Source organism: Delphinapterus leucas, chromosome 8 (assembly GCF_059928025.1).
Source record: "Delphinapterus leucas isolate spDelLeu-1000000601 "Yukka" chromosome 8, BTC_Dleu_Yukka2, whole genome shotgun sequence".
Classification (NCBI taxonomy): Eukaryota; Metazoa; Chordata; class Mammalia; order Artiodactyla; family Monodontidae; genus Delphinapterus; species Delphinapterus leucas.
The window spans coordinates 35,297,596-35,312,407 of NC_143136.1; the positions used below are offsets into that span (position 1 = coordinate 35,297,596).

The window sequence follows — 14,812 nt, forward strand, 5'->3', positions numbered from 1 at the left end:
CCACATGCCGCGGAGCGGCTGGGCCCGTGAGCCATGGCCGCTGAGCCTGTGCATCCGGAGCCTGTGCTCCGCGGTGGGAGAGGCCACAGCAGTGAGAAGTCCACGTACCGCAAAAAAAAATTAAATAAAAAAAAAAAAAGAAGGAAGCTGCACCTCACTGGAGCTAGTGAGGGCTCCAGTGCTCCATGGTCACTCACAAGACCAGAAAGGCACGTTCTGGAGACAGAGGCCAGTGTGTGTGCTGCATACCGCACGTGTGCCCGTAAGTCAAGACTGTGTGACTAGACAAGAAAGCAAAATAACTTGAGAGGGGCAGAGTAAAATCTCCCCTCTGTTCTCAAGGAGCAGTCAGTCTGTCAGGGTTCGAAAGAAGGGAAAACAGGTCCCTTACTTACTATGGCTTTAAGGCGCTTTCCTTTTTTCTTACTTTATTAAAAATCTAGCTTATTAGAACTCAGGAAAAAAGTATCTCGGGGCAGCCCTGGACAGATTCTCTCAGCTGGAAAAACATGTGAAAATACATTTAGGGCATTTCAAGTATCTTTAAAACACTCCTTAATTTTTTCCTTTGTGCTACAGGATACGTTCAGGCAAGTTAATGTCTAGAATCCTTTGAATTCTCCGGTTGGGCTCACCTTAATACTTAAAAAGAAAACTCTGGGATTTCAAAAGCACACCTGGTGGTTAAAAACACTTGAACAGAAAACAAGGGCATTGTAGGGAGGGTGGCCGGTAATTTAAGAGAGTCGTGAATCTGGAAGCTTCCTGGGTGTACATATTAACATACATGAAAGAAGCACAAAATTGGCAGCCTTGTTAAAACGATAACAGCCATGAAGATTCTGATGGAAGCTGCTACTAATTTACAATCAATATCAATCTTACCTTCTTTTTTCCTGTCATATTCCATTCTTTTAGAACTTGAATTGCACTGCCTAGACAAAGACAAAGAATCTTCAACATGCATTCACATAATAAAGCACCACACAAAATTCATCTCTGTCTTTCCATCTTGGTAGCGATTTTTTTTTCGGCTTTTTCATTTGTTTTGATACATCCTACCTTAATAAAAATGCCAGTTTCATTTTTTATTTCCAGATTTTCATTAAATTCACTGCATGATCTTGGTTTTATCAAAGTATTAAGCCCCACTACATGAAGCTTACTTTGTTTTATCATTATGTTGTCTTAGAGAAAATGAAATATATCGAGAATTTTCTGATAGCTTCATTGCCATAGGTAGAATTAAAATTGTTCTCTTTGATATATGAATCAAAATACCTCTGATCTTCCAGGCTAAACATGAGATTTTGAATATTATTAACCATGTGAATCCTAACTTTTTGTTTGGCTATTCCTGCTCATTTTCTGCCTCTACTCATTATGTTCACAACCTGCAGGGTGATAAGGACAGACGATCTGATGTTAGCTTTGCTCTCATCACTGTGAATAGGGATGGGATGCAGTCTTTGCAAGGTTCCGCTTTGAAACAAAAGAAGCTCATCAAATAAGTTGAGTCCTAGGTTCTGTCAATGCCATTCACATGCATACGTGGCATTGCTCAGATGCAGAGGAAAAGCCTAACTTGATTAAATTAGAAAACATTTTAAAAGAAATGCTTAACCACTGGTCAGTTACAATAAGTATCTTCATGTATGTAGTCTTAGTAAGTTCTTCACTCCTTCAACTGTGCTGGGGGTAATTTCAACAATAAGTTATTGGTAATGAGTAGACCAGTTGTCCTCATTTAAATAGGTGCTTCTAAAAGAGTAGCTCTTACATGTATCCTTTTAACAATTTTAAGCATTCTCATACAGTCTCATTATACTAAGAGTTCTCTACAATGAGTGTGTTGGCTAAACAAAGATAAACTTCAGGCCCGTATTTATAACAAATTTCAAATTAGTAGGGCCCCAATTATTGAGTCTACTGTTACTGTTTGATAACCAGAAGGCCACAGTGTTTGGACTAATGTTCAGAAAGGCTAATTATTCCTATCCATTCACAGTTTCCAATTCAATGCCCCTCTTAGGCCTTTTGCGTTACATGTACTTGAAATAATAAGACTGCACTTAAAAGTAAGCTATAATTCAGTCTTTTTATTAACTGGGCTGGTCTTTTTCTAGTTTGCCCAGAGAATTAATGTTTCACAGTATTTTCCTTTTGAAGTACTTTAGGAAGTCACTTTCACTAGGTTACTTCGTAAGTCACACCAGTGGCTAATAATCATTAGGGTAGTTCTTACTTATAGCTCAACTTCAGTTTTCCAGATAAAACTAAATTTTAAAAAATGTTAAATACTGTTCTTTTTAATCAGAGGGAGGAGGTGAGTTGCTTACTGCTTTCAAATGCAACATTCAATTATTCCTCTAATTTGCATATTTTGACATAAATTCTATTTGCAATTTGGACAACAAGCTTTTAGAGGGTAATTCTGAAGAAGAAATAACTATGTTTACAGACAATTTTGAAATGGTCGTTATTAAACTTTAATTATACTGAAACTGCTTGGAGTTCTTTAAGCCGCTCAGAAAGAGTGCTTTCAGTGTGCCTCGTAAATGATTCTTAAAAATTATTTCTGATTTTCAGTGATTTTTCAACCAGTTTTCTGACTGCTCCCCATCCAAAATGATATGAGGTTTCTCAGCAATCGATGAGTCTTTAAAAATGAGACCTCAATACCGACAAGGTGAAAATGTCAAGAAGGACAAGCATGGTGCCCTATTTAAATATGATCGGATTTGATGACAGTCCGTCAGTTACTGAGTATCTGTGCATCTCATCAGGGGTCATTCTGTAATAAAAACTTTCATGATGGAGAATGTCGGGGCCTCAATCCAACCGAGGCTGGGGAGGCATGGGGATAATAACCTTTTTCCTTTCCTAAAGCTTTTTTCCATGTGAGTGATGTTGGCAAGTGAAACCTGAAGAGTTTATCTGAGCCAGGATATGCATGTTTCCCCCAATTTTTTCTTGAGATGAATTGCACTAAATGCTGCAAAGGTGGAGTAATAATTACATTCTCTGTATTTGTATCTGGTGAGTAAAGATTCTTGTACACGAAGCAGGAAAAACAGTCAGAAAAGTTATGCACCGTGGGTCTGCTTGCAGGTCTATTTTGAATGATAATCATTTTTAATTCAACTAGGACCCTAAACCCTGACTGCAGATATCAGAATGTGAGTGTGTTGCCTGGTTCCAAGACCTTGCCTGAAATGCAATTTTACTATATGTAGAAACTTACGAAGATTATTCTACTCCTAGGAAAGTAAGTAAATCAAACTGTCCTTAACAAATAAAGTGTAACTAGGATAAACCCGAGGAATGTGCTAATAGGTCTTCCCTGACCTTTCGGTCAGATTATGTTTAGTTAGTCCATACTGACAAAACAGAAACTAATGCTGGGACAGAAGACATATGATAACTAAGGACAGGTATGAGATCTCTGTTCATAAATGGAACTTTAATTTGAGTAGGAGAGAAGACTTTCCCATAATTTATAGGAAATCTAAAGCAGTAGGTTATCCATTTATAGAATAAATACATTCCTGAGACTTTAGATTCTATACCGTCACTGGCAACGCGCTGTCCAAAAATAACAATTTTTTTTAGACAGCAAAAAGTTCTAGAGGTAGATAAGATGAACTGATATTCTGACTAATTAGGTAATCTCAAAATCATAAACTAAGGATATTAAAGACTAAACCAGTCCTCTCAGGCTACATAAGCATCAAGTTCAAGGATTCCAGTCATAAGGCCAAGTAGAACTATGCTGGTTGAAGAGTTGAGAAGGCTTCCCAGATCAGGAGTAAAGTACATTATCCTCCATTAACAAGGGCGCCATCAAATAAAGGACATGTTTAGTAACAAACTGGACAGACTGGTTGACAACGGAATTAGTAGCATTATAATACGTATCCTTTGTAAACTATCTACAGTCTGTCTTTTTTTTTCCCCAATGAGGAAAAAAGAACTTCCAAATTCTGCTCTTAATATGTAGATGTGTCTTTAAAACCTAGCATATTTTAATGAAAATTAAAGTATTAGTGAATAATTGGTATTCAATGCATTCAAGGAAGAAAAGACAGAACACATGGAATATCTAGTTCTAACGTCTTCAGGTTCAGGGGACGTGTATACTCACCATCCACGAAGGCCTGCACTGCTTTATCTACATTAAAATCAAACTGTTGTAGCACCAGAACTATTTCATTATTGCTTTTGTTGGGAACAACTGATCGAACCGCATAGATCTGCAAAGGAGAGGAAAAGAAAAAGAAAGGTAAACGTTTTGAAAATTTTTCATCCATATTAGTCTCTCACTGGATAGAATGATAACTGTTAGAAAGGCCTTGAAAAGCCAACTAATCTACCTTCTTGCCATCAAGCATACTCAAGGCCCTTCAGACCACTAAAAATTAATCCTGGTGACCACCTTGATAGCCTCTTTACCTGAATACACATTGTACAGAGACGTCCTTGTTAGGACTGGAGTAGCACGTGGGAAAAGCCAACTCTGGTTTTGCAACCTACTCCCCCCACCAACCCAGCCCCAAGACTCCAAGGTATACTTTCAGTGAGTACTTTTCAGTGAGTACACAGATAGTTTTCTGTCTCAGGCTCTCTTCTCCGTGGGCTCAGGGCAGCTCTTTGGAAAATTTACAGAAATAGCCTCATGCCTCAGCTTCTCTGATCTGCACAGTGGAGACAGTCATAGTGAGGTTCACAGAAGCATGGTGTGAAACTCCATTAATTTTTACAGAGATATAAAATGTGGGGCATTGTATTTTTGAAATAGCAATCTTAGCCATAATACGGAAAACGTTCCCCAACACACTTCTGAAAATCAAACATTTAAAACAGTAAAAGTAAATACATGTATGAGAGCTAAGGACTTCAACAGGTTAAGCTGATATTCAATTTTTAATGACCTATAGGTATTTCTTAATCAAATTTTGCACATGTTCTTTCTTTTTGCCTAATAGAATTAATGGACCTTTATCTCACAGAACTTGCAATTACTACAGGACGCTCTATCCACTTCAGCAAACCCTGGCTCACCCAGCTTTCTATCAAGGGGATTACTGCAGCCACTACTGACAAATATGAGAGTACTACGTGGTGCCAAGGTGCGTAGCATCCATAATGATGGCCACAAAAGCACTGCACAATCCTTACATGTTTTCATCAATGGTTAAATTGAGTTTTAGAGTTACATGCAATTTATTGTAATCAGATCCATGGACTATGGATTATATGTGTATGATAATGTGTAATGTGATTCTATTGCCCAGAACACTCAATTAAGCAGCATAGCCTATTTCCTAATTATGTTAGAAAATAGACAGCCTACTCCATTTCGATGTACATGTAAGAGTATTTAGATTATAATGAGAAAACAGCACAAGATATGGGTTTATAACTTGGAGAGGTTCTGACATTATAGAAAGCTGGCTTTGAATCTTGACATTCAGAAATGCTACATATGTAGGGATTTTCAAGGACTCTAATTATACACACACACGCACACACACAGCTGTATATATGTGACAAGAGTCCTTTGATTTTTTTCTCTACTTTACGGTTCTTAGTTTTTCTAGCTTCTATTTTAAAAAATATTATTAACTTCTTCAAACCTAAGTTCTTTCTCACTTTTTCTCTTGCTCTCTTTAAAAATCCTTTCAGTGAATAATTTTTGAATGTCTATTGTGTGACAAGGCACCAAACTTCCTGTAACTTATAGACTAGAGGGGGATGCACATATTGTTCAAATGATCACACAAATACATACTTATACGTTGTGATAAATGCTATAAATCATAGGACAGGGAGACGACTTTATATAGGTATGCTGAAATCTGAAGTACAGGGGAGAAGAGATGGGTGGGAGGTTAAGAGGAAAGGCATCTTAGGCAGAGGCAACAGCACGAATGAGGAGCAGGCACAGGTGGGGGAGTAGAGAGGGAGGCAGAGGCTGAGGCTTCCAAAATACAAAGATGAGGCCAGAGGCGGGCAGGGACCAGATCGTGCAGCCTACAAGGCTATGCAAAAGACTTAGGTCTTGTGAGCATCCCATAACCATCCTTTTGTGTTGTCCTTTCTTATTCATTCATCATGTTAGAAAGATACCTCTCTCTCTTTTCTTTCTCTCTCTCTAATTTACCCTTGTCATATACACATTTTATATGTAGATAAATGTATATTTATATATCATTATATTTAAGTTATGTGTAAGTTAAGGTGTACAGTATGTTGATTTGATACATTTATGTACTGCAAAATGATTACCACCATAGCATTAGCTAATACCTCTAATTATCTAATCCCATTAGATAATCACCACTTCTTTTTTGTGGTGAGAACATTTAAGATCTACTCTCAAGTATATGATTCAGTATACAATCACCATACTGTGCATTAGATCCCCAGAACTTATTAATCTTGTAACTGAAAGTTTATGCCCTTTGACCCAAATCTCCCCATTTATCTCTTTTTTTTTAAGAGAAGCCAAGATGGGGAGAAAAACAAGAACAAAAACACCTGCATTGACCTGGGAGAATCATTAACAGTGCATGTCCAAAACTAAATACAATTGGCCTAGCAGGCACCAGTGCGCTGGAGTTATGTATAAACATTACGTGTTGTCCTTCTAATGCAGTTCTTTTAAATAAAATTCTAGCATTTCAAGCCACTATAGTTGGTTAGTACTATATAAAATTTCTTGATAATAATTACCATCATTACTACCACATCAGTCATGCCCTTCTAAATAATAATTTGCAGCAACATGGATGAACCTAGAGCATATTATGCTTAGTGAAACAAGTCAGACAGAGAACACATATGATATCACTTATATGTGAAATCTAAAAAAATAAAACGAATGAATGTGTATAGCAAAACGGAAACGGACTCACAGATAGAGAAAACAAAATAGTGGTTACTGGTGGAGAGAGGGAAGCAGGGAGGGGCAAGATTGGGGCATGGAATTAAGAGATACAAACTACTATGAAAAAATAGATAAGCAACAAGGACATATTGTACAGCACAGGGAATTATAGCCATTATCTTGTAATAACTTTGAATGGAGTATAATATGTAAAAATACTGAACACTATGCTGTATACCTGAAACTAATATAATGTTGTAAATCAACTATACGTCAATAAAAAAAAAACACAAAGTTTTCGATCCACCTGCATAGTTGTGTGATCAGTAAAGACCTAGAAGTATGGAATAAACATAAAATAGCTGTTTGCCCTGTTTCCAGTCTCTCCTCTGCAAAACATAATTTATTTTATTATGTTAAGGCAAAATATAATATAAACCTGAGCTTATAGAGATACTTCTTCTTTAGATGTTTATACTACACTTGCCTGTCCCTCTTTAAAAGAAAAAAAAAAAATCAACCACGGTAGGATATAGAAAACATCTATCCTTGTCACTTTATATATCCTAGCACTGAACATATCCTTAGAATATTGTCAGTAACTGAGTTCTGATATCAAATATAACTATGAATATTGCATACAACTCCTGGAGGAAGACACAGGAATGTCGAGTTTTAAAGAAAAGAGAAAAAAAAGGAAAAAAATAATTTTTGCCTATTCTTAGATATTCCATAGTAATGTTGAATTCTAGTGGATTTCTGGGCCAAGTTTCTGCTTTAATCACAGTACTTGCCTAATGTGAAGAGAGTAGTATTGTTTCTCCACCTTCTTATTTATAAATTCACTACATTTATTTTTCTATGAAAATGTGTTTGAGAAAGATGGAGAAATCCGGGCACTCATATGCACGCCTAAAAATACAGGAACCTGGGCTTCCCTGGTGGCGCAGTGGTTGAGAGTCTGCCTGCCGATGCACGGGTTCATGCCCCGGTCCGGGAAGATCCCACATGCCGCGGAGCAGCTGGGCCCGTGAGCCATGAGCCTGTGTGTCCGGAGCCTGTGCTCCGCAACGGGAGAGGCCACAACAGTGAGAGGTCCACGTACAGCAAAAAAAAAAAAAAAAAAAAAATACAGGAACCTCACAGTGTCACTATTCAAGATGCAGCAGTCATAAGGGGTCTAAGCATTTAAATCTAAAAAAAACCTCCTTATGAAGGAGGTTTAAAATATAAGGAGTGGATGACAAAGGCAGTGTTATAGTGAGGTTGTGCTGAAAAGCTGCCTTTGCATTTGGAAATGAAGCTCCTGGAGCAATGGATCAATCAATGCGTGACTAATGGTAGTTTGCATGCGGAGAACTCATAAAATTCATGCCTGCAGTGGCTGTTTTGCAGAGGCTGTCTTTGGCGGCGATGCTTCAGACACACGGCCTTTACTTCACTGCCACAGCCCAAGCTGGTGAGTCTGTTGCTGCAGCTTCACCCCGAAGCCCACTGTTTGCAGCTGCGCGTGAGTGCATCCCTCAAGGGTTCTCATGCCATAAACAGTGCGTTCCAGGGGGGTCAACCAGGCAGCGGTGCAGGATGTCAGGTGACAATATGGCCCGCTAGTTAGTGGTTCATTTAGCGACTGCTTTACCTTTCCCAAATCACATTCCTCTGTTTTGCTTTTACTAATTTAAATCTAGTTTGGCAAATTCAATTTGCTATTGAGAAATCTTCCTTTTGCACATCAAAAGTTGTTTTGATTTTAAAAGCTTTTGCACAGCAAAGGAAACCATTGATAAAATGAAGACAACCTACTGAATGGGAGAAAATATTTGCAAATGATATGACCAATAAGGGTTAATATTCAACATATATAAACAGCTTACATAACTCCAGAGAAAAACAAACAACCTGATTAAAAAATGGTCAGAAGAACTGAATAGACATTTTTCCAACGAGGAAATGCAGATGGCCAACAGGCACATGAAGAGATGCTTAACACCCCTAATCATCAGGGAAATGCAAGTCAAAACCACAATGAGATATCACCTCACACCTGTCAGAATGGCTATCATCAAAAAGAACACAAACAACGAATGTTGACAAGGATGTGGAGAAAGGGGAACACTCGTACACTGTTGGTGAGAATGTAAATTAGTGCAGACACTATGGAAAACAGTATGGAGGTTTCTCAAAAAACTAAAAACAGAACTATAATATGACCCAGTAATTCCACTCATGGGTATATATCCGACAAAAACAAAAACACTAATTCGAAAAGATAACATGTGCCCCAATGTTCATAGCAGCATTTACAATTGCCAAGATATGGATACAACCTAAGTGTCCATCAGCAGATGAATGGATAAAGAAGATGTGATATATATATATATATATATATATATATATATATACACACACACATACACATATATATAATGGGATACTACTGAGTCATAAAAAGGAATGTGATTTTGCCATTTGTAGCAACATCCATGGACTTGGAGGGTACAATGCCAAGTGAAATACGTCAGACAGAGAAAGACAAATACTATATGATGTCACTTATATGTGGAATCTAAAAAGTACAACAAATTAGTGAATATAACAAAAAAGAAGTGGACACAGATATAGAGAACAAACTAGTGGTTACCAGTGGGAAGAGGCAAGAGGGGAAGGGCAAGATAAGAGTAGGGGATTAAGAGGTACAAGCCATTATGTATAAAATAAGCTACAAGGATATACTGTACAACGTGGGGAATACAGCCAATAGTTTTCAATAATTCGAAATGCAGTATAACCTTTAAAAACTGTGACTCACTGTATTTTATACCTGTAACTTATACTGTACATCAACTACATGTCAATAAAAAATAAACATTTAAAAAATTGTTTTGATTTAACGTCAGCAGTCTAATCTCCCTTTCTCTCCTCTCTCTGGGGCTTTCTATCTGGCTTGGCAGGTTTTGCCCCATTCTGCCTCAGGCCCGCCCTGCTGTCATTTTGACTGCAGTAAGCAGCGAGGCAGTGTGGCTTTCACCGTTTGATTTCAGCTTCCCACATTGACCTACCTCCCCTGGACCTGACTGGTCTGGTTTAAGAGCTGTTAGATTTCCTCATTCACTCTGCACATTTCTGGAGCCTGTCTACGATGACTCCTTAGAAATTCTTCTTGGCTTACTGATGAGTCTCAAAAAATGGTTCTGACAGAAGTTTTCAATCCACCTACACAGCTGTGTGATCAGTAAAGACCCAGTATTATCAAATAAACAGAAAATAACAGCTCCCTCTGCTTCTGGTCTCTCCCCTGCAAATTCACCCCAAAGCTATTGCCAGACTATTCTTCTTCAAGTATAATCATGACTATTTCCCCACCTTCCTTAAGAGTAAAGTTAAATGTCTACAACCTGGATTCAAGGCCATCAACAACTGGGCACCCACTTGCTTTTCCAAGTGCCCCTCTTGCTCTGCCCTTTATAGATAAGCACAAGCCCAGTGTTGGCCCCCTACCTCTGTGTGAACTTTGCCCTTGACCTGAGATGTGTGCCCTTGCCCAAATCTTACACTCCAGCTGAGATGCCATGTGTTCCGTGAAGTCCATCTCAACCATCCCTGCTGTAAGTCATCTCTGTCTCCTTTCGGTTCTCACAGACCATATCAGTGGGTGCCTCCTAACCTTAGCATCTTCTACATCACAGCCTAAGTGTCTGGGTAAGGTGTGTCTTCTAAACGGTAAGCAACATGTGGGCAAAACCTTCCTCTCAGTCATCTTTGCATTGTCACCAAGCGCACCCCGAGTGACTAACAATGTGCACATAGTAGGTATTTAATAACTATTTGTTGAATGAGGGAATGCCAATTTGCACCTATACCAGGCTGCTCTGTTTTTTTTGACATGTCATGCTAAGATTTTTATTACTTTTCCATTAATTCATATGTGAAATTGTGCTACAGTGGGGTTTTGCTAATTGTATATAAATATGCTATAAAGCTCTCCTTCATTCTCTACCCTCTAAAACCATTTTTTTTTCACTGGAGTATAGTTGAGTTGATAACGTTGTGTTAGTTTCAGGTGTACAGCAAAGTGAATCAGTTATACATACATCCACTCTTTTTTAGATTCTTTCCCCATATATGCCATTACAGAGTATTGAGTAGAGTTCCCTGTGCTATACAGTAGGTCCTTATTCAGGCTGCTCTTTTGAGTCAAAGGAATATTCTGCCAGTGTTTGGACCATCCCATCACTCTTGTATTTACCATCCACAATAACAGGCAGGTGAGTCTCTGTAGACTGTGATATGACCTAAACATTATATGGTTATGGAGAATAGACATATGTTCTTTAACTTTCAATAACAGAGATGGGAAGAATATTTATGAGACTTCTGTATAATAAGATACTCATGGTATTTGTGGAGTCTTAAAAATACAAAATAGCATAGTAACTGCCTATTCTTCCAAAGCTCAGCCCAGCAGACAGGTATTGGCTGAGCCTCCACAAGGTAACAGGCACTGAGGACACAAAAGGGAGCCAGCTACAGTCCCTGCCCTAAGACGGACAGTGTAGCAGTGGCTCCAGAACCGTCCGTACCTGAAAGCACGTAAAACGCTGTGCTGCCTCTATGAAAAAGGCTGTAGTGTCACAGAGAAGGGAGCAGTTAAGTTTGCCCAAGGAGGGGAGAATATAGAGGAAACAGCCAAATGTCGCAGAAGAAGCTTTGGAATTAAACAGACCTATTTTCTAATCTTGGCTCTGCTATATGCTAGTTCTATGACCTTGGATGAGCTGCTTAAATTGCTGAAACTTGGTTCTGTAGCTGTAAAATGAGGATATGACCTGCTAGAGTCTCAGTAAAACTGAAAAGAGATGATGCATGTAAAGTGTCTGATATAGAATTTGGCATATATTAGCTGCTCAATAAATTTTTAAAAGGAAAGGGTGGGAGCATTTACATTGGGCCATGAAGGAGAAGGGTCTCTCTAGGTATAAAGGTTGGTGTGTCTTTGAAATGGAAAGAATGTGTGTCTAGAGTGTTGGCCAAGACTTATTTGGGGGAGATTCCCCCATATACTTCCCTTCTTTAGAACCTTCCCCTTCAGCCTTGCTGAGCAGTCAGTGGACCCAAGGCTCTTCTCAATCTCTTTCTCTCCTGCAAGTTGAGTGGCACCACAAGGAAGCCCGTCACTAGGGTGGTTAACAGCACGTGCTCCCAGACTCCCCCCACCCCACCCCCACCTCCTGCCCAAGTCTCATTCTTTCATTTATTTATTTACTAAATGCCTACTATGGTCAGGCACTGCACTAGTGGCCGGAGACAGCAATAATAAAACAGACACAGTCACTACCAAACCTAGAGAGGAAAACAGATGTGAAATACACAAATTAAAAAAATATACAACTGCAACTCGTGCTAAGTGAGCGATATGAAGGAAGCAGAGTATAGTGACAATGATCGCAGCAGTCAGGTCTGAAAAGACAAAGTGGGCCAATCAGATTCTCTGCCTTGGCATGTGGACTATTCCACACAAAGGGAGAGAAGCCAGAATGGAGATGAAGAGGGGCCATTTGGGCTGCCTTACTTCCTGCTTTCCTGCTTCTTTAACTTGTCCTGCAGTCCCATGAGTCCCTACCAGATCTTTAGAGTAACCTCTTTTTCACTTGCACTAGTCGGAGAGGTTTCATTTTCTAGAACAAGTAGCGAGTGCCTAGAGGCAACATTAGTAACTAGGGCTGAAAATAAAAGTAATAAAGCCAGATTACTAATCCAACTGGCAAAGGGGAAAAATGGGTGATTTTAAAGATAAATCCGGATAGAATGGGAATGACATTTCAGAGAAGAGAGGCCCATGAGCCTTGTTCACAGACCTCATCTAGCACTCATGTTGCCCTAATTATTTACTTATATGACTATTTGCTCCACTGGAATGTGAGCTTGTAAACGGCAGGGATCATAGCTGTATATCCAGAGGGCCTAGAACAATGGGTGGCATTGAGTAGATGATTCATAAATGTTCAGATAGATGAATGAACAAAAGGAAGTAGGGAGTCTAGTAAGATGATCATTGAAATATTACTTTTATTTATCCAGTTTTTTTTCCCAGTGCATCTCTGTAATTCAGCTTAATATATTATATGGTAGTAAAAAGTATTCAAGTCCAAAAATGTATGAAGTGCCTCCTAGGTCCCAGGCACTGCTGGTCCCAGCCTTGAGGACCTTGTAATCTTGGAGGTGAGCTTAATCTTATCCCCTACAAGAAGGACAGCAGTCAAACAGCCTGCAACCTCCTTTTTGCACCAGTGAGAACCAGAGTTATTTATGGGTTGCCGTTCCTGCAGCTCTGAAAGGAATTTTATAATCAGCTTTGGTCACATTTCTCAAATGCTGAGCAGTTCAGAGATGCCTTAAAAACAGCTCATCTGTGTACGTTTCGCTTCACTTGCTGGGCCACTAATATTATCTACACTCTAATGAAGGCAGTTCGCCTATGAATCTTCTTGGGGAAGAAAATATTCTTTGCAGACCAGTACCTTTGCATCATGGATAATTCTATAATTTAATTGCCTTTTCTAACATCTACTTTCTACCAGTAAAAAATATGCAAGAAGTGTTGTCATGTTCTACTTGGCTGGCTTCTGGGGAATTAACACCAGGCATATAAATCAAAATTAACTTTTTTTTTTTGGCAGGAAACCAGGATTAGAAGGAATAATGAAGATTTGAAGGTGGAAAAAAGTGCAGTTTTCACAGAATTGTGGGAAGTTTAAAGTTGAGAGAATCTTACAGATAGTCAAGTAGTGGCTCCACAAACTTTAAAGTATATTCACGTGGGGATCTGATTAGAATGCAGATTCTGATTCAGAGGCTTGGGGTGGAGCCCGAGAGTGCCTTTCTAATAAGTTACCAGGTGATGGAGATGCTGACTGTCCAAGGATGTGGTGACAGAATAATAGCCCCCAAAGGCAACCACCCCCTAATCCCCAGGAACCTGTGAATATGTTAGGCTACTGGCAAATTAAGGCTGCAGATAGAATTAAGGTTGTTAATCAAATCACCTTGAGAAGGGGAGATTATCTGGATTATCTCAGTGGACCCAATATAATCATGAGGGTCCTTATAAGTAGAAGGAGGAAGAAGAGAATGTCCAACTGACTCACTGTGAGAAAGACCTGACCAGCCATTGCTGGGTTTGAAGATGAAAGGGGGCCACGAGCCAAGAAATGCAGGCAGCTTCTAGAAGCTGGAAAAGACAAGAAAACGAATTCTCCCCTAGAGCCTCCAGAAAGGAATGTAGCCCTGCTGACACCTTGGTTTTAGCCCAATGAGACCCATTCAGACTTCTGATCTCCATAACTGTAAGATAGTAAACTGTAAGATAGTAAATCTTTTAAGCCACTACATTTGTGGCAATTTGTAATAGCAAATCCCATTTGTTACAGCAATGGGAAAATACTACAACAGACCACACATTGAGGAACAAAGTCTACTTTTTTCTTCCTCCTAATATGGAGCCATCTTTCCCTGTCTCAACAACTATCCTCTTTTTAAAAAAATATACCTTCCAGAGTGCGGCTCTCCCTCTCCCGCACTCCCCCTGACACACACATTTTGAGGGAATTCTAACCATTCATTCCAAGCCAGGTTTCATGAGAGAAAGTGAGATGAATCTGTGAGATGAATCTGACACAGTATTTGCCCCCAAGGAGCTGACAAAACCATAGGAAAATAAGGCAACGTCATAAATAACAACTAACTCAAGGTCATTCTGACAACAAAAATCCTCTCTGAGTCTCACCTGTTCTCTATTTTTTCTTTCACTACCCTGGACAGGTTTCCTTTGCCTTTCGCCTGGACTCTGGAAAAAGCCTTCTAATTGGACTCTCTGGTTTGGTTTCTGCTCTCTCCAATCCATCTTAAAACAATCACCACACAATT

General features: G+C 39.1%; 1 protein-coding gene across 3 annotated transcripts in view; it reads right to left on the reverse strand.

The window, feature by feature from the left end:
- The window catches only part of SPATS2L (spermatogenesis associated serine rich 2 like), a 165,291-nt gene that overhangs the window by 54,795 nt on the left and 95,684 nt on the right, over positions 1 to 14,812 (reverse strand). For all 3 annotated transcript variants that reach the window (XM_022567357.3, XM_022567361.3, XM_022567356.3), the window contains exons 4-5: positions 4,145 to 4,253; positions 886 to 935 (exon numbers count right to left, since the gene is read on the reverse strand). In XM_022567357.3, coding sequence (XP_022423065.2) covers positions 886 to 935; positions 4,145 to 4,253 — 159 coding nt within the window. The remainder of the gene's footprint in view (positions 1 to 885; positions 936 to 4,144; positions 4,254 to 14,812) is intronic.